At 39.0% G+C, this 20,202-nt stretch overlaps 2 protein-coding genes across 4 annotated transcripts in view; both read left to right on the plus strand.

Annotated features, from left to right (window-relative positions):
- mapk8ip1b (mitogen-activated protein kinase 8 interacting protein 1b) overlaps positions 1-14,494 on the plus strand; it is a 65,459-nt gene extending 50,965 nt beyond the window's left edge. For both annotated transcript variants that reach the window (XM_034873640.1, XM_034873632.1), the window contains exons 5-12: positions 330-1,475; positions 5,056-5,131; positions 8,026-8,198; positions 9,209-9,312; positions 9,703-9,819; positions 11,109-11,179; positions 11,533-11,631; positions 12,782-14,494. In XM_034873640.1, the coding sequence (XP_034729531.1) occupies positions 330-1,475; positions 5,056-5,131; positions 8,026-8,198; positions 9,209-9,312; positions 9,703-9,819; positions 11,109-11,179; positions 11,533-11,631; positions 12,782-12,854 (1,859 nt within the window). In that variant the 3' untranslated portion in view covers positions 12,855-14,494. The remainder of the gene's footprint in view (positions 1-329; positions 1,476-5,055; positions 5,132-8,025; positions 8,199-9,208; positions 9,313-9,702; positions 9,820-11,108; positions 11,180-11,532; positions 11,632-12,781) is intronic.
- Positions 14,495-19,102: 4,608 nt separating this feature from the next.
- The window catches only part of LOC117945922 (N-acetyllactosaminide alpha-1,3-galactosyltransferase-like), a 14,995-nt gene continuing 13,895 nt past the window's right edge, over positions 19,103-20,202 (plus strand). For both annotated transcript variants that reach the window (XM_034873672.1, XM_034873664.1), the window contains exons 1-2: positions 19,103-19,221; positions 19,338-19,398. In XM_034873672.1, coding sequence (XP_034729563.1) covers positions 19,370-19,398 — 29 coding nt within the window. In that variant the 5' untranslated portion in view covers positions 19,103-19,221; positions 19,338-19,369. The remainder of the gene's footprint in view (positions 19,222-19,337; positions 19,399-20,202) is intronic.

The following is a 20,202-nucleotide window of genomic DNA, read 5'->3' on the forward strand; positions in this document are numbered from 1 at the left end:
TATACACACACACACAGACACACCTTGGACATGGCAATGTACCCCACATCACAGATGACTTAAAATGTCCAAAGTGCTATATTTAGCTGCGTAATCCTGTCAAACTGTTATCTAACCATTTCTACTTTTCTCTCTTCCTGTCTGTGCTTTGCTTCATCTGTTTGTGTATCTGTTGCCATGTCCGGCTTCATGTTTGTCTGCCGATCATGTCTGAATTTCTGCATCATGTATATTTACTCTGGCCTGGTTTTGTGTCTGGCCTTTGTGTGTGCTTGTGTGTTTGCATGTGTGTTTGTGCGCATTGTTGTTTGTGTCTGCTTCTCCTCTAGGTGAGCTCACCTCACCATGTGAGCACAGCTGTCTAAGCGACGAGGACAAGGTGCAAGGCGGGGGAGCGCAGACCAAAGACCGCGGGACTTCCACTGAAGCCCCCTGCAGACACAGGCACACTTCTGGACATTCCACAACGGCTGGGACTCGCTCCAAGCTTCAGGAGAAGCCGCCCGCGCCACCCCCACCGCAGAACTATACACCAGCTCCTCTAAACCCAGCAAGGAGGGCGGATGGAGGCGGGCTCCACCGGGAGAGGATCCGCTATCACACGGACGTTCATATAGAATCCACAGAGGAGATTTATCTAACTCCTGTGCAGCGTTCTGCCGACCCTCTAGACCCTCCCAACGTGCAGGACCGGCCTTTCCTCTCGCAGCAGACTGAGCAAGGCCGCATGTCCATCAGCTCCGACACAGAGGGCCCACCCCCATACCAGCCCATCCCAGACCGGACAAACCCCTCCATTTATGAAGAGGACGAGGTATATGTCCCCCCACCTTCATACACTTCATGTGTAGAGTCCATCATCACGCCACCCGGCATGGCTCACTTAGCCCGCTCCTCCCTCACGCTGGACCTCAGCCTGAAGGGGGCAGGAACGGGGGCTGGGGTCATGCTGAGACCAGGATCATCTGTGGAGTATGTGGACGCCACAGATGAAAGCTACTGCGGGGAGGATGAGGATGTGGACAGGATAATAATGGATGAAAGTTTGGGGAAGGGGAGAGAAAATGGCGGAGGAAAGGAGGGAGTAAAGAGGGATGGCGGTGGCAGGAGAGTCCCACCAAGGACTTCCATGAGCTCGGAGGCCAGTGGCCTTTCATATGACTCAGTAAAATACACACTAGTGGTTGATGAGCACGCTAAGCTAGAACTGGTCAGCCTCCGGCAATGTTACCAAGGCTACAGTGACGACAGCGACTCTGCCACCATCTATGACAACTGCGTCTCTTCTCCCTACGAGTCTGCCATAGGGGAGGAGTACGAGGAGGAAGATGAGGACGATGAGGACGGCATTCAGATAGGAGGAGTGCGGAGAGAGGCCACGGCTTGTCTGTCTGAAGACTCCACTCCAGAGGTTGACCTGCACTTCTCCAAGAAGTTCCTCAACGTCTTTATGAGTGGACGCTCTCGCTCTTCCAGTAAGTTAATGCCATGATTGCAACATTTTTTTCAAATACTATTTCAATATTAGCCATATATATAATATATATGGCTAATATTGAAATAGTATTGGAAAAAAATATTATTATAATAATAATAATAATATTAGCAGCACATTGAACACATGAGACATATGTCAATAATGGAAAACCAATCTCAGTATTACAACCGTGATAGGCATACCAGTCAGCCGTATTGGCCGGCCACGCATGTCACAAGCAACAACATGTAAAAAGGTTATTATTACAAATTAATTTAATTTTCATGTTTATTTTTTTCTCTTTCTTGTGAGAGAGTGAACAAATTATGATTTTGTTGATAAAGATTTAATGATTTAGTGATAATGAGACTTAATGAATCTAATCTAATCTAATCTAATAGGCTTAGTAAGAAAGCGATGATAGATAGATTTTAGGACCTGGAGTAGCACAACTCATCATCTCTCGGTATTGTGACTTTCGGCCAGTTAGATTAAATTTTATCTTTGAGAATAACATCTAAAACTGGCAGATGAATAATATTTAAAACTGTTTTTTTTATCATACCAGCAGTTTTGAATATAACAGTTTGAACACATGAGTTACCTGAAAGTTAAAATAAATTAAGCCACAATACCCATCACAGCTTGTAAGCGTTCTAAATGAAGGCTCTAGCCTTTTCTGCTCTGATGATATTGTTATCAGCATTCTGACCGGAGCAAGTTCTGGCCAAAAACGCAGCTGGACATTTATATGCCATGCTGGGTGGAGGGACACGGAGCCAAAAGCAGCTTTCCTTTTACGGATTTGCTTCTCGCTTACCCTCTGCTATCCAGACAATCACACATTCAAAAACAAATTAGATGAGTATTGTTACAGACATTAAGACCACAGCAGTCCTGGAGATTGTGTTGGGAAGGACTGAGGAAAAGAAAGCAATGACACAGATAGTGAGTGGCATTTAGCTAAATCTGCTAAATATGCTGTCATCATCATGTGTATTTCAAGTGCTTCAAGTTATAATCCTAAAGATTTTTAGAGAACATGTCTGTCTGACTTTCTTCTAATGTATTAAAACATTGCCCTATGAATCCAACAATCTTTGACATTGGTCCAGTATTAAGAGAGTTGGCTGCAGTCGTCAGCGGAGACGCAAGCAACGATATTAATAGGGCAGCTTATATTTACCTTCACAGAAGTGCCCGTGTGTTGCTGAAAGGCTCAGATTGATATTCTACCTGTCTGACAACATTATAGAAAGGATTTCCACAGAGATAGACCTTTAAAACCTCTTTCAGACTTTTCTGTTTAACCAGAATCACCTCTGAAGTTGCTAGCGCTAAACCCACCAGACTCCATTTATAAAAACAAAACTTTTAGCGTGTATAGAGCCAACATATTTTCACATGTTAATCGGTACAATACATGTTTATTCCAACCAAAACTATAGTTGTTATGGTTTGAACATGGTAAGATAAATTAAAACAGCTTTTGATAGTTTAATTTTTTTTCTGTTAACTTTAAATGAAGGTTTTTTTTACAATGCTAAAATTGTTTGCAAAATGTTTATTTACATGGAGTCTGATGGGTTAAGTGAAATGTGTTTAACAGAAAGGTCGATCTCCTTAGAAATAGATCCTTTTTTTATAATGTTGTCAGACATTTTGAATATTATCTTAGAATATTAATCTGAGCCTTTCAGGGGCAAAACAAACACTGTTGTGACGGTAAACACAAGCTGGACAATTGTCCTATCAACTTAAATTGTAGCTTGTTTATTCGTTGCCGACTGCAGCGATCCCCCTTGATATTGGACCAAAGTCAAAGATTGTTGTTCCCGTCCGACACTTAAACACAAAAACATATGAACATAGGGTCCAGGGTTATTTCATGAAACCAAGCTAAGGGATTAAACCGGGATTTCCCAGTTATCCTGGCTCAATTTTGCCTTGACTCGGTTTCACAAAAACATAGGCACCTAAGCTACCATGGAGATTTATTCTTCACAGCTAGCCTGGTCCCGACCACGCTAACGGCTGGGATTTATTAATTTTATTTATTTTTAAATCCTGGAGTCCTTTCTGTTCAGTCAGCAGTGGTTTCATGTTCTCATACTTGCACAAGAAGATGCTGCTCACTCTGTATAAAGAATGAACGATGTGTATTCTTCATTTTAGCATCAGTAAATCTGGAAAGCCGTGAACGTTGGTCTATCCAAAATACTTTATCTAGGCTCGACCTAGTCGCTTCTCCTCAGCCTGGCTCGGCCTTTGTGAAACACACAAAGCCAGGATGCACATATTAGACTAGGTCAAGTCTTGCTTTATCAGTTTTCTCAGATATATAAATTCTGCTTTTGTCAAACAGCCCCCAAGTTGAAAAAACAGAAGTTGCCCTTTAAGGTGTGTCCGCTGCCCCCAATGCTTGATACACAAGGCTTTTGGAACAGGACTCTGCAATCTGTATTAAATAAAAGAGTACTCCACCAGTTTTACATGCTAGTGTTGGGCGGATGTATTTAAAATATTGATAACATTGATATCAGTGATGGTATTGATATTGATCAGTACCAGTATAATGAGATGGATACTTTAGTTTCAGTTTCTCTCCAGTATGCACCGGTGCGGTGTCACCCCCTGGCTGTCTGTGTTTGTGTAAATGCCGCTCCTGTCACAGCACTTTGTTTCTCCTCCCCCGTCTTGTGATTTGATGTTGTACCGTCATGTGACTCAGCGGCACCAGGCAAAGAAACAAACAAGCAGCCAGGCCCGGCGGCGGCCAGCAGCGCACACACCAAAACAGGATGGAGCAGAAGAATGGCAGAGAGGAAGAGGAGTGCTTTGTGACTATATTTAGGCCAAAAATGAAACAACAGCAAGATCATAATGCAATGCAAGCAAGTTTTAACTTATTAATAATCCAAAGGATATGTCACAAAACCACTTAAATGTCCTGAAAATTCATTCGGATTTAGCAATTTAATGATGCATCCAACTTAATTATTAGAGTAATGGTATCCTTTTTTTGCTGCTTTCCTAGACTGTATCTGGGAAGGAGGAGGGAGAGGATTGGAGCATTTACCTTCATTAGGCTGACTCTTATCTTGGCTCATACACTGACCCACATCACTGTGTATGTGTGTGTCAAGCAGCCAGCAGTAGTGGGCAGGTGGAAGATTATAGACAGTCAAAAATGTATGTGTGGTTACTTCCTCTAATAGTCCCCGTTGTTCTGTGGGATGCCTTTCATGTGTTTCACAGACTCATTAGACACACCAACACAGTCTATCTGAGCAGAGCAGGAGGGGGTTATGGTTGTCTCACGGGAATGTAGGTATAAATACACAATGTTCATCTTTTTCACGGCTAGTTAAAGTGTGATTTATAGGTCCTAAAAAAGGCCTGTGTGCTTTAAAGTAAACATGACGTGCCCTAATTGTGTTTTCTGTTTGTATATGATGGACCTTTGCTGCAATTTGAAGTCAACAACAATCATCTTTTTGCCAGCAGAATAGCTGGCACTGCACACTGGATTGTTAACCTTAGTTTTCCCCTTCTTGCTTCTCCTCTGTGTTTTCAAGGTGCCGAGTCCTTTGGTCTATTCTCTTGTCTCATAAATGGAGAGGAGAGGGATCAGAGCCACAGGGCCGTCTACAGGTGAGGAAGAACTGCATCATCATCACCATTGCTTACATCAACATCATCACCCCCATATTCATACAAAATGCTGCACCTTGACTGAAACCATATGAAGGGTTAGCCGTCAATCTTATAAAATATCATTTTGCTCAATTTCTTTCCTTGTCAGACTTCTTGCCACACCGCCAGACATCAGCAATTAATTCAACAGGCATTCAATTTTAGTTACCATTTAAAAATCTTTACCAATTTAACACAAAATCCCTGTAAGCCACCTTATATTCTTGTTTGCACAGCTATGATTCTTGTTGGTTACACAAACCATTGAAAAAGTCAGTTTTTCTAAGCATGGCTTATGATGTTGCACTCAGCACTAATTTCTAACTCCCAAAGATCCTGTGTCATGATCAAGAACATTGAAAAAAGTTTTTTTTCAATTTGTTTATTGAATTTATTATTGTTGTTAGCAATAAATCATAAATAGACATTTAGGAACAGTTTTTGGCATTACACGAGCTTAGTGGATTTACATTTATTCATTTTTTAATTCTGCAGGCAGAGTGGCTTCTAGCAAGATCCAAGGTTATGGTCGCCTTTAAACACACTCATCTCCATCAGTCATTATTCTTTTTCTATGTTCATTTGTAGTTGGACCAGAGAACGCTCCAATTCTTCATGTTTCCCCTGTAACAGTTACACGCCAGTTGGCAGCGTGGAGTTACAGCTGCTGTTGAAGACCTCAGGCTGATAAATGTATAATACAATTGCAATGCAGTCATGAGAATAGCAATATCTCTGTTCATGACCAATCAGAACTGAAAACGGGGCTTTTTACAGCATTCCTTTAATTTAGTGAGTTTCTAGTTTGAATGTGTATAATATTCTATATTGTCAAAGTGCCTCTATAGCCATTAGCATCACATCTGACAAGCCAACATCCTAGTTAGCTAGGTTAAAGTATTGGTTTCCATTTTAACATTGGCTAAAGTATTAAAAGTTGAATTTCTGTTAGTTCTATGAAAGCCGTATGCCATTTCAGACCTCGTAAAACTCCATATTGCGCAACTTAAAAACAGCGTTAATTTTTTATGAAAATCTAACACTGAAAACTTACAGTTTTTTGTGAGTATTGAACTAATGTGAATATTAACATATATTATGTAGGCTTGAAGGAGATAGCGGTCCGCTTGTATTCACAAATGCCATTTATTGTTTTTAAGCACATAAGCAGCCTGTTTAGTTGCAGCTAAAAACCAAACTAAGAAGTGTTTGGAACCTACTCAGTGTGCAGAGGGCCAGTAACAAAAGAGGAGAAAGAGCCATTTGAGAAGTATGGAATACAAAAAATACATGAATAATTAAATGTAAATATTCACTAATCAATTATTTAAATAAATACATTAAAAGGTTTTACTTTTAAATCTTTCATGCCCCTTGATTTGCACTTAAGAACTGGAAATAAATAGAGAGGGAAATAATAGGAAATAAAAGTCAATGGATATAAATAAATTTAGATTTATTAAATTAAAGTATTTTGGTGTAAATAAACATGGACTTAAGTAAAATATTTTAATATATTTAACTAATTGATAAATTTGATATGAATATTTACATTTAATTATTTATTTATGTATGTATTATCTCATTTATTTATTTAATGATTTATTTCAAAGGCATATTTATTTATTTATTTATGTATTTATTCATTTATTTAATATTGAATAAAACGGCCTTCCATAGAGAAGTGCCATGCGCATGGCTGTAGTAATACTTCATTTTGTAATGATACTAGTTTGGCTTTGGAATCTATGGATGGTGATACGACACATGCCTTTGGTGTGGGAGATCTGGGTTCAATTCCCACTGCGATACTTCAACATGTCCCTGAGCAAGACTCTTAACCCCTAGCTGCTCCAAAGGCGTGTGGCCTCTGCTATATATAACAATTTTAAAATCAGCTAAATGGAATGGCATCTATTGTAACTTTTGACTCAAAGCTCAGTTGTGTCCTCCGTGACAAGGCAACCAGTATGATTCCTTTTAATTCAGCAATCAACATTTGTTTATTTAGCGCTTTACAGCATTGAGCAGGTATCCAAAGGGCTTTACAGCAAGGACCAAGAATAAAAGTGGAATCAGAAAAGGTTACTTAAAGCAGGAGGAAGAAAGAAAAAATGTCTCAGTGCTACCTATCTAACTTCCAAAGTCTCAGGGTAGCAACCCACAGTTTGTGCTTTGACCTTGGGACTTCTAAAATAAGTTGATTGGATGACTGAAACGAAGGGGTGGGATTCACTAGATGCCTCCAGATATGATATCATCACCATACTTATGCCTTGATACGATATTATTGCGAAATTATTTAAACATATTTCAATATTAAACGATATATTGCAATTTATAACCTTTTTTCCATCTTCTAATTTTTCCCAATTTCAAACGACATCCCCAAAAAGAAACTTTGTCAACATCTGTTTTATCTAAAAAGAAACATTTCTCAGTTTCTTCATATCACTTTAGTTTTATTGCTGCTAAATGGGACAAACTGACCAACACATATATAAAAATAGAATGATACTTGGCACCTGTGTATCGACAAAGTATTGCCACTGAAGATATTTTGCGATACTATGCTGTCAATTTTTTTCCCACCCCTACTGTAATGACCTATTAGGTTCACAAGGGGTTAAAATCTCATACCAATACAAACATTTACATCTTAAAATCAATACTAAATGGAGAGTGTAGAGAACAGGGGTAATGGGTGCACATCTGGAGCTGTTTGTTATTTTCATTGAATATGAACCAACGGTCCGGGCACTTAGACCTACCGCCTGTGTACTAGTTATTCAGCTCATAAAAAGTCAGTGAGGCCCTTCAGATCCTGTGCATAACTACATCTGTCTTGGCAGGTTTGTCCCTCGTCATGACGATGAGTTGGAGCTGGAGGTGGATGATCCGTTGCTGGTGGAGGTCCAGTCAGAGGATTACTGGTACGAGGGCTACAACATGCGAACTGGTGCCCGTGGGATCTTCCCAGCGTATTACGCTGTAGAGGTGAACAAGGACACGGAGAGCTACAAAGGTACTGACACTGCCATGACTATCTATTCTAAAGGGCTGACTGTGAATGTCTTCATAAAAATGCCTTGAAACATTGACAAAACTATGCACAGAATTGCATATTATGAACAGTGCAGGCTGCCCTGCACTTCATTAATTGTCTGGTTGAGGGTTAAGACTTGGTTTTAGGCTTAATGTTAGAATTATGTCCTGATTAGTAACCTTTTAAGGCACAGTTAAGGGTGGGCAGAAAACCACCACCACGGAGACCCAGATTTACTAAGGTCAGTTCCCAATAGTATCTCTGGCTTTGGCTTTTCCACAAACACAATCAGTAATGTTTGTGTGTGGGACACCTTTGCTGGATTATCGGAGAACAAGGTTGTGATCTGTGGGGTGAACACGAACCGGAGGGAGTGTTACGCTCTATAGATGAAACTCCTCTCTGCCAAGTTTAAGCAGCATGTGACAGAGATTTAAACATGACATGATTAACATAAGTAAAATATTAAACAAAGGCAGAAGTATAAGAGATTAAATGCATTTGCCGATGATTGTTGGACTGTCCTAGTATCAACTCCCAAGACCAGAAAAACCACTTATTTTATCTCTCTATGGTAAATGGACTGCTATTAATGTATATAGCAGTTTTCTAGTCTCAGCAACCACTCAAAGCGCTTTACACACTGCGGGCACCATTCAACCCATTCACACACCCCTGGCCAAGGCTGCCATACAAGGTGCTACATGCTCATCGGATCAGAAAAATTTATCACACATTTACACAGCGATGAAACAGCTATTGTTGTCCAAACACACTTTGACATGTGTATGTGATTAGGCCAGGTATTGATTGGTAGACCACCGCTCTACCTCCCGATCCACAGCCGCCCCAAAGGGGCTACAAAAGAGCTATAAAAATCTCACCTGGATTTTAGTGCTTAAATAAATTACTGCCACTCTTCTGTGTTATTTTATGTTGTTAGTTGCCTTTTTATTATTTTTATAGTCCATGTTTTCTGTCCTGTGCAGTGAAAAGCAGTGAATGGATGGACAGATACCGGCTGAAGTTTCTGGGCTCAGTTCAAGTGCCCTTCCACAAAGGAAACGATGTTCTGTGTGCAGCAATGCAGAAGGTAAGGGGCACATGTTCTGCGGGTTTTGTGCATTTGAGTGTAAAAAACGTTTGACTCCCATAGTGAAGAATAAAGGAGCAACTTATAGTTGGCAACATCTCAAATATAGAATTATTGTAATATCACTTATGATAAACAGTATTATACTAGCGCTCTGTTATATTTTAAAAATTTAAACTGACAGGAGCCCACCAAAATCATAATATAATATCACGTAGCATAAACAGTATGTTACTAGCTTCGACAGGAGCCGAAATCACAATTTGATTCTTTTCAATATATGCATTGTCAACATACAACATTAAACTTTAGTACCATACCGTAGAGAATTGGGTTAGAGTTTTGAGGTTTTTACATTTTAGGAGTCATCTTTTAAAAAATATTTCACAGATTGCAACCAACAGAAGGACAACAGTCAAGTATAACCCGCCTTCCTCCTGCATCTTGGAGATCAGTGTGAAAGGCATCAAGCTTGCAGTTCAAGAAGATTATTATGCCTGTGACAAAGTAAGTACTCATACTGTCTCTTTGTTTGTCTAATATTTATTAATCATGAGGTTTTGTCAAAAGCTCACACGGATAATCAAATTTAATAATTGCGGCATGTCTCCCTTGTGTGGCTACCAATAGAAACTACAGGCAAAGATGTTAAAGGAGGAAAGTAGGAGGTAAATTATGATATATGATATGTACGCACATACAAGTATCCACTCTACATGGGCTTATAAAACCCATAATATATTGTTGCTGGTTTAACATGATGACGATAGAGAAGCGACCAAGCAGCTTCTCTTTTACAGTAAATTCAAGATAGCGGGCATCAAACGCACCTCATTGATGCCGCTGTCGCTGCTACGTCACCCAGATCGTCGCTCTGATTGGTCCAAGGTCTATCCAATTGCCTACGGAGTCATTTTAACTCTGCCCGTTGGTCCTGCCTCTTGTGTAGAGAAAAGACAGAGCTGACTCCCCAGACCAAGGATCAATCTCATCATCTGTTGAGCTTGGCTTGGTCTTGTGATACACAGACTAGCAATGAAGCAGTCTTTGTCAAAAAATAAATTTGTCCAAAAAATAATTACATTTCAAAGAAAGAACCTAAATCTCAGTCTCTCAATCTCCAATCAAAAATAACAAATAAAATCTGTCGAAACAGGCTCCCGACCTAAAACCCAACTCATCTTTTCTAATCATCCAAACAGAAATTAACAGAGATTAAAGACACTTAAAGTACCACTTCAGTCTGATCTAAATATCATAACAAACAAAGCCTAATCTTCAGATTATACAAAATAAAAGTACTTCACAAAATGCAAAATGTCCCAAATGTAGATTTGTCTAGTGAGCTGCTGTTCAGATAGTATGATCATGTTTGCTGATCACACTTCCTAGAAGTATATCAATACTATACTATAGTACTTTGTAGTCATATTAGTTTGTTGTAGGACTACCAGCACAATCTACTCCTTCAATATGCTTCTTACAGCTTAATAATAGTGTAATAATAATACAGTAATGTATCACACAGAAAGGGGTTATTTAGCAAAATGAGTGCTTTCACTGTAGTACATTGTGCCTTCAATAATTGTATCTATTGTGTCTTATCAAGGAGCATTTTGCATAGAAAACATTCACTATTATTGTTAAAATAAATTAGTTAACATTGATTCCATACTGACATAGTGGGGCAAATACATGTGTATTTTGCAATAGTAATTAGCTAAAAACTTACTTAGGTAAGCAAGCAGCCTTGACTTTAATTGAAAGCATTTAATCTGCCTCTTTTCTGTTCACAGAGTAATGAGTGCAGTCACTTCTTCCAGTTAAAGAACGTTTCCTTCTGCGGCTACCACCCTAAAAACAGCAAGTAAGTGAAGCCAGAAAACCCAAATCTGAGGCTACATCACCACGTCAAATTGTTTGTACTGTCTGACTAGAATAAAAGAAACACTGTAAAAAACTACGTAAAGGTATTTACCCTCAGTTAGTGTTCATCTGCAGAAACCAAACATTACCCTACCACAAGGTGTCACTAGAAATCAACAAATGGACCAGACTTCACAAAAGACTGGACCACTTGACTGCTTACAAATCAAATGTGAAACAGCAGTGTATTATTAATGCAGAATGGAAAGAAAAAAGTAATCAACAAATAAAGGTAAAACAATATTGACAACCCTCTTTGGAGTGCCTTATCTGTTTTCCCTGTGTTCTCCGCAGGTATTTTGGTTTCATTACTAAGCATCCCGCAGACCAGAGGTTTGCCTGTCATGTGTTTGTGTCTGAAGACTCCACCAAACCTCTTGCAGAGTCAGTAGGGTGAGTTGGACGTTCTGCGTACTTAATCTCTGCGGACACGTACAGAGGCTGCTCAGTGTAGGGATGCTCTGATCTGGCTTTTTAGGGTATCCATGTCATGTGATAAAAGAGAACTAAAGTCCAGTGTTGGAAATCACTGTAAAGCCCAACACTTTAGTTATAGTTATATCTAAAAAGAATAACAAAAAAACAACTATTTTATTGTGGCAATCCAGTTTTTTTTTAAATGATTTGTAAAGGTTACAATATTTTACTATAATATTTTTTATTATGAGATTATCACATACCATTTTCTCATGAACTACTAACTATTTTTATAATACGTTCATTGAATTCTGCAGTCTCTGCTGCAGTAACAAATGCAAACCTGCCGAAGTTTAGTAACTTCTTAAAGTTTAGGACCCAGATCACAAAAACTGCAGGAGATGCTGTGTAGAAAGAACAGAGTTTTTTTTTTTTTTTTTTTTATATAGACCTAGTACATACCTTGTACAAAATGAATGCCTAAAAGCAATTTGTATTGGGATATACAAATGATACAAACTGGGTCTCTGTGGCATTCTAACACAGCCCCTGACTCTGCTTAACAGTCCAGGCCATGACAGATCAGACACTGAATGAACAAGTAATATAATTGTCTTATGCATTGTTTTATTTAATGATTTTTCTGAAAAGCAAACTTAAGCACCACTGTCGAGTAATTTGTTGAGACGGTCAGCCCATTATGATTGGCGCCTCATCAGTTGGATCATCGTTATATTGAACAAACAAAGATCCACTCCTATGTTCCTATACGGTCCAAAAGTGCCCCAACTTTAAAAGAGCCTGTTTCTTTCCCCACTCTTCAAAAACTACAGCACCAATTAGGTTTTCAGTGTTCCAATGGCTAATATGTATAGTCATTAAATGCTAACAAAATTATTGTTGTTTCTTGGATGAATTGGTGAGCAAAAATAGAAAATACTAGTATAATGTTTCAGATTCTGAAAAAGATTATTGAAACAAACCATCTATGGGAAAATACACTGGTAAGTGTAAGCTGGTGGGACAGAAGCTAACTTTGGCTCTCATTTTGGCACTGAAACAAAATAAGGGTGTGTACTTTTAAGTGAGTTGAGAAATGACTGAAGTACATGTCTTTGTTTTACAGGAAAGCCTTCCAGTTGTACTATAAAGAGTTTGTGGAGTTGTCGTGCCCGACAGAAGACATCTACCTGGAATAGCCCTGGCCTGCCTTTAACCACAGCCCAGTTTAGTACAATACACTGTACCATAACATAATGTCACATGAAGGACAGAGATCTAAAAAGAGAATGAAAAAAATTAACACATCTGACAAACAAGCAGGAAAAGAAGGATCAAGTATTGGATGAAACCTGCAAAGTGAAGATGAAAATGAGCCAAAGGAGGAGTGTCTTGAGAAAAGAAAATATGCAAAATGGAGTCCGTGAAAAGGATGGTGACCACAGGTTGTCCATGGAAAGCACAAACATATCACCGCAGCCTTGGCAGCACTAGTTAGCCTGTAGCGTCATCTCAGCAGGTGCACCACTGAAAGCCCAGGAGCCTTACTGGACTGAATTTGCACCTGACACAAAAACAGCTGTGAGTTGGAAACAAGATGAGTTTACTTTGACTTTAAATATTTAACGTACGAGCTTTAGGGAGGTGTATATTTACTTAATGACACCATCACACTGAAAATTTAAACTAGAACTAAGTGAATCAAATCAATGCAGGAACAGTGACCTTTATCCTTTCAGCACACCTTATATAAAGGTGATATCCACATTATTTGATCCACCCTAAAATATTATGAAAGAAGCTACAGGTGGTGTTCTTTGCATTCTTGGGTCCCTTTTAGATGACATGTATCGAGCCGAACCTTGTTGTCAAATCCAGACAACTTGATCATTGTTTGACAGAAGAAAATGTTCTGTTCACCCGGAACATTGATGAAAAACAGCAGGTCGTGGTGTCCATAGGGCTCTTTACACATGATCTGTATAGGCTGTGCACCCTCCAAGGTTGGTCTCAAGACTACCATGCAAAGGCACAAGTGTAGCAAAGGTTTCCCCAAACGCTTGTCATGTAGCAGGACAGAACCAAACAAGGCTAGCAAAGACTGTATTTCCATTTGACACAAAGACCAGTAAGAGCCTAATAGAAGCTGAAACGATTTGTATCAATACGGTGATCAACATTAAGTTAGTCTGCAACTATTTTGATAATTGATTAAATGTAAAAAGTAATATTTAACATATAATGAAAAAGATTCACTAGTTTCTCCTTCTCAAATGGGAATATTTGCCCACTCTTCTTGTCTTCTGTTATATTAAACCAAATATTTTTAGGTTCTGGATTCTTGTTTGGACAAAGCAGACCATGTTCACTGTCAACTTGGACTTTTAATGGAACAAACTAATTAGGAAGCTTCAGATGCATTAAACCTTTTTATTCCTTCGCGTTTTGCTTTACTGAGTGAGTTTTAAATGCTGTGGCAAGGCGTAACCTATAAGTGGTGTACCCAGCTGTGAGGTCCGGCAGCTTTACTATCTCTTTTGGCAAACAATATTTAACGCAGATGCAAAGTAATCATTTGCTACAGATCGTGTGTAGAGGTCCTTAGAATCATAGCCCCTTTTCCACCAATGCACCACAATCAGACAAGGAGAGGGGGGGATAAATAAAAAACAAGTTATACATCCAAAGGAGAAGGCAGTAGACTAGGATGCAATGTCACAGTTGGTTTTCTGTAGGTTGAAGGGCATTTTGAGAAATGTAGGTCATTACTTAAGGCAGGGTAGACTAAACACTGAATCACAAAAACACTCCTTAAATGCACTCAGCATTAATTGTTGATGATAACAAGAAAAAGGGTGTATAGGGTGGGATTTTTCCTTTCAAACTTGTAAGCAGCTTCTACTGCATGGTACTGTCGTGTTAAATAACCCCCACCAATGCCCAGTACAGCCCTAGTCCTTAATACCTAGTCCCATTGTCCTTCTAGTTGTTAAATCAGTGATGAAGATGTTTAAGAACAGGAAAATAAAACACTGGTTTAGGTTTTTGTGGTTCAAGACAAGTCCCAACTTGCTCCTCATAGTTTCCATATAAGAAATATGGAATGCTCTCAGTGTGGCGGTGACGGTGATAAGATCATAAGGCTGATTCTCAGAACAGTAACTATGGGTGCTGACATGGGAGCAAGAGCAAAACTGTGGTGTCTTCATATTCTCACTAGTAGTGCCTCTTTTTCATCAGATCATTGTGACCTAGTGAACATGATCACATCTTAAGGGATTTCCACTGAGTGTGTTGAGTGTAAGAGTTTGAATGCACATTTAGATGGAGTATGTTTGATGTGAGTTTTAGCTTTTTCCGCTGCACTAAATGTGCTGTGCTCCCTGTGCTGTCACAGGTCATGTTTCAGAAGACGATAAACAGACACGACAGAACGATTCAACTAAAATTCTTTAATCGACACAGTGTGCAGAGGTGTTGATAGGCCCGGCCGTCTCTGGCTACAGGCCTGGATGTTGTATCAATAGACCCGGATCTCTCTCTCTCTCTCTCTCTCTCTCTTATTTTATTATTATTTATTTCTTCTTTTTTTTTTTTACAAAACAAGTATAATATAAATAGCCCCAGATTGGCCCCTAAAAATTAAGAAGAAAAGTATTTTCCAAGGCACTCGCAGCTCCTATGTTTTTTTATAGAAGTCATGGTAGAACCGTAACGTTATCCACGGAGCTCTGAAGCAGACCTGTACGTCGCTCAGTGTCCACTATTGCTTTAAACAGCTGAGCAGCTTCAGGTTTCTGGATGACTTTAATGTTGTTCTAGCCTATAATAACTTAATTTTCCTTAAAATATCATGACTCCTCCAAATCTCAGAGGACACAGATGGGATCTATTTTCCTAAAGTTTTGGACATTAGCAGAACTCTTGCTCACACATTTCAAATATTACAGTCCAGGGGTTTATTAATTCATTCAAATGAATGATGTATCATTGAGTTGAATAATTGTCATATGAACATTAAAGGAGGTTACTTCACCAACAAAGATTCAAAAGAGGCGGGAGGAGTAAATTATGCCTAAGCCACACAGTGCTGACTCAGATATAATTAGAAAAGCAACGCAGAATGCCTGAGAGCCTTACTGCAATATTTTGCATTATGGTTTTATATTTGGATGGTAATCTATGTTTCCCTAAACATAAATATATTTCCAACATACTGATTCAGAAAAAGGTTCAAATAGGTGCATCAAAATTCACCAGAATGCAGGAAATAAAGTGTTTAATGCTCAAAATGTACATTCTGTCATCCATGCCAGTGTTGTTAGCCATTTCGGTGGACAGAGCTATCTGTCTTCAACACCTGGAGAACCTCTGTTAAAAGAGAACGTCTGGCTCATTAGCTGCTGGCTAGCGTCAGCCTAACTGATGAGACAGTAGTGGAGCTGCAGACTTGATAAACTTCTATAACATTATTCAGCCCTGGAACTTGGTCTCAGTTATGTAAACTGCTGTACAGCTTTGAAAAACAAAATTGAAATGCCAAAAGTCATACTGAAATTTTTTCTTAGAAATCTATGAGTTGAGAGTAGAACAAAAACATTTAGTTGATTAATTGATTTTTCTATTGACTGCAGATAATTAGCAACACTTATTTTTTATTTTTTAAGTGAATATGGTAAAACATTTCCCAATTGCGCTTTTCAATTAGGGTATTTGCAGCTTTTCTTTGCCTTATACAATAACAGGAACTGTGTTGTGGATACTTCTATGTTTAGAATTGTGTTGAATTTTCATGCATAGTGCATTGAGAGAGTCTTATGCACATGTTTTCTAAACATACAGTACCTTTGGCATCTACACTGTTACAATGAACTTGATGTGACCACAGTCACCACAGGTGTTCTCAACCAAAAGTGTTGATATTCCGATTCTGACTTTATTGTCAGGAAGATTTGTTCCTCGGTCCAGCACAGGTACAGCACAGTTATTTCTGCAGCGAAAACACATCCTACATCGTTTATCACAAACACTAATTTACTAACACTAACATATTTTACGTGATCTATATTTAACAGAAGATAAAATATCTGTTTAATGACGAATGTGGAAATTGTCCATTCAGCCATCTCACAAGTCCCCACTGTTTGTTCCTTTCAAAAGAAAAATGTGTGTGTGGTGTTCTGTTGCTGATCAAAGCCATCGTGTTTGCATCAAGAGAAGAAAACTGACTTTCAAATGAGTTCCCTTCTTAAGAGCCAGTCAGGAGAAATTGTACCATAGCAGGGGGCTGAACAAAGGATGTATAGACATGCCATATGAATTAAAAATAAATAATTTAACATCTGTAATCATAAAAATTCAAAATGTAGTATGTTAAATTTATCTTTATGTATGTTGGAACTTTTTTTAGGTGTGAAATATGGTTTATTTAAAAATTGTAATGCAGATCTCTGGTGTACTGTCATTATTACGTCCAACATCACTTCGGGGCAGGGGTGGTCTAAAGGTTTGAGAAGCTTGTGATTCAATCCCCAGACCGACAGGATCAAATCTGGGGGGGGGGTTGAAGAGCATCGCTTGTCCCTCCCTCATCACCAGCAATGAGGTACCCTTGAGCAAGGCCCTTAGCAGATCAGACTGGGGTTGTCCAAGTTTTTCTGTTTTTATTTCAACATGCAGTTGTTTTGCTGGAGATGATCCTCCCTGCAGGACATGTCAGATCGGATGTGTTTCTGTTAGAAATATTCATCGTCCAGGTTAGGTTGAAAAGGATTTTCAGTGTCGGGTGGCAGAGGAAGAGGGAGGGGCCTCTCACCAAAATCTGCAGCGATACAATGACACAATCAGGTCTATGGACATTCCTTTTGTTCCGTGTTTTTTGTAACACACTTGCTACCTTTGGTTGGTTTACTGTATTAAAGAGTAAGAGTTGCTAGGCATGCTTAATAAACTGCTTTCTTACCATCAGTGACATGCTGTTTGAGGAGGCCGGGGTCAAAGAGCAGCTTTAACTCTGCTGTACCTTCATCAGCTCTGCTAGAAGAAGACAACTCCAGATGAAAACACTATCATTGTGGAGTTGCACGCAAATGCATTTTTTAAATATGCTGGGAGGGAGGCTTCATGTGGAATTTGAGGGTGTAGATAGTTAAAACTGAAACTTCAGGGGATTCAACTTCTGTCTAAATATGTTTAAATGATGATTTTGTCTTTAAAAAACAAACACAAGAAAGCCTTGATCTTAACCATAAGACCCCCTTCCCTCTCTCAGTGACTCTTCAATACAAACACAAACTCAGTCTTTTCTTGGAAAATTATCTTGGCTTCTAACAAAAATAAGTGAACAATGCCTACCTTCTCAGCACGTGTGCAGAAATCCCTTCAGCAAACACAGAAGACACAATGAGAAGAGCTAAAATGTGTTTGCTGACCCAGTTTGATGACATTGTGAACACAGCGCCTTGGGACTCAAGGGAAACCTAGAAAGGATGAGTGATGACTCTTCCTTGCATCAACTTACAAGAAAGGTCTAATTCTAGAATGAATTATTGCATTTGTTAGTCTTCAAAAAAAAGTACACAGCTCCATAAATAAACAAAATGGAATGAATAGCCATTCCCATTCAAATCAACATAGCTGCATCATCAGAGTGGCATCCATTTTGAATCTGTATAGTAAAGATTCATTTCCTAAGAGCCTAATATAAAGAATTGTTTTTGTAATAAGAGCTATTGAAGTTGAGTGAAATGCTTGGCTATCAAGTGTCTGGTGGGATAGATCTAACGCACATAAAATGTGACAAACATATAAGAACTTCAAAAGTGACCTTCTTGACTTTAGCAGCACCTTGCCTTATTGTTCATTCCATTTTTATTTTGTTTGGTTACTTAGTGACCAAGGCTAATTCCTTACAAATGTACCAACTTGATTCTTATTCTGAGAAGTGAAACCTTTTTGCAATTTACAATTAGATGATATAATCTGGCACAAAGCAAATAATTAACTAATCTATAACTTGTAGTTGGTAAAGTTGTGAAGTCCTTCCCAAATCTTAATTGTTCCTTGTTGAATTTAGTTTGTAGGCTCCGTCGAGACATTAATCCTTATCATCAGAAAAACAGAATGTACACTGTTTTCTGTAGCCGCTGAGGGAGTTAAATATCGAATCAGGCCCTATGGATTTCATTGTTATTAAGCCTTTTATGTTTAGACAAACCTATGTTTTCAAATTCATTTTTTTCATATATAATTGGATTCATATGTATTGTTGCTTTTTACACACTGGACTCTTTAATTGTGGAACGACCATGACGAGTGTATGTCTGTTCACGATTAAATGTTTAATAAAGACAGACAAAACTGCCATGGTCACGTGTTACGGTCACATGTTTCAAAAGGGGCCCTCGTGCGGCTGAATAACGGCGTTGAAAAAGGTCATACAGGCTCACGTGGTTTCGGGAGTCCTTGGAATCGAACGTGTTGAGATCAGCGTCGCAGTGGAATCACGTTGGCCGTCTGCAGCCACGTGTCATCCTGATAGGTTACCAGTTCACCACCTGCACGCGGGTAAGTCCTCGTGTCTCTGCCAGGAACAAATTTGCCCCTATTGGCTCAGTGACCGTGGCGAAAGAAACATGTGGGCTTCAGTTTAGGAACTGCTTTCACTGAATGTGGTTTCCCCCCCCACAGATCCCTTCACCTCCTCCCAGGAACAATGACGCGGCAGTGTGACACAGCTCTGAGGTATCCTGTCTCTCCTCTTCTTTTTTTTTTTTTTTTTTTTAAGAATTTTATCTCTCCTCTTCCAGGGCTGTCTTTCTCTGGTGGTGTACTAAATAAAAATTGAATATTGGTACGTGTAAAAATAGGCGAAGCAACTGAAAGGAAAACAAATATTTTAAAGGATCAGTTCATCCAAACGTATTATTCCTTTGCCTCATTCCCTGATCAATGCACAATTACTAGGTCTGTGGTTGGCAATATGGCAAAAATATTGTAATATGATTTTCTTTTAGGCACGATCAATGATTCTTTTTCACAAACAAATTCTGTTCTCAAATTTCACACTTTAAAGTTTCTTTAAATTTTCTTCACTGGTTTTCACACAGTGTTTGAAATCCAAATGAACCCCTCTTCACATTGGCATGCATTTCCTCATCCGCTCCGAAATGATTTGAAAATAAAATGCCTCATTATTAAAGCTGGGACCTGTTGCACAAAACTAGGATAAGGGATTAAGCCGGGATATTCAAGTTTATCCTACCCAAATTTAGCTTTGACTCGGCTGCACAAAACTGGATTGAATTAAGCCCAGCCAAGTAACCATGGAGATTTATTCTTTGCGGCTAGCCTGGTCCAGAGCAGGCTAACAGCCGGGCTAAGATTAATCCTGGAGTCTCATGTGTCAAATCAGCTGCCGCCTGATCCGAAATAAACGTGTTTAAGTCATTCCGTTGTCTTCTGCATGAACTGCTTTATTTTTATTAACATGCATTAGCCTACTTGTCACTATTGTCGCCAGTTTGATTTAAACCCTACTACAGCTGT

Source organism: Etheostoma cragini, chromosome 1 (genome assembly GCF_013103735.1).
Source record: "Etheostoma cragini isolate CJK2018 chromosome 1, CSU_Ecrag_1.0, whole genome shotgun sequence".
Lineage (NCBI taxonomy): Eukaryota > Metazoa > Chordata > Actinopteri > Perciformes > Percidae > Etheostoma > Etheostoma cragini.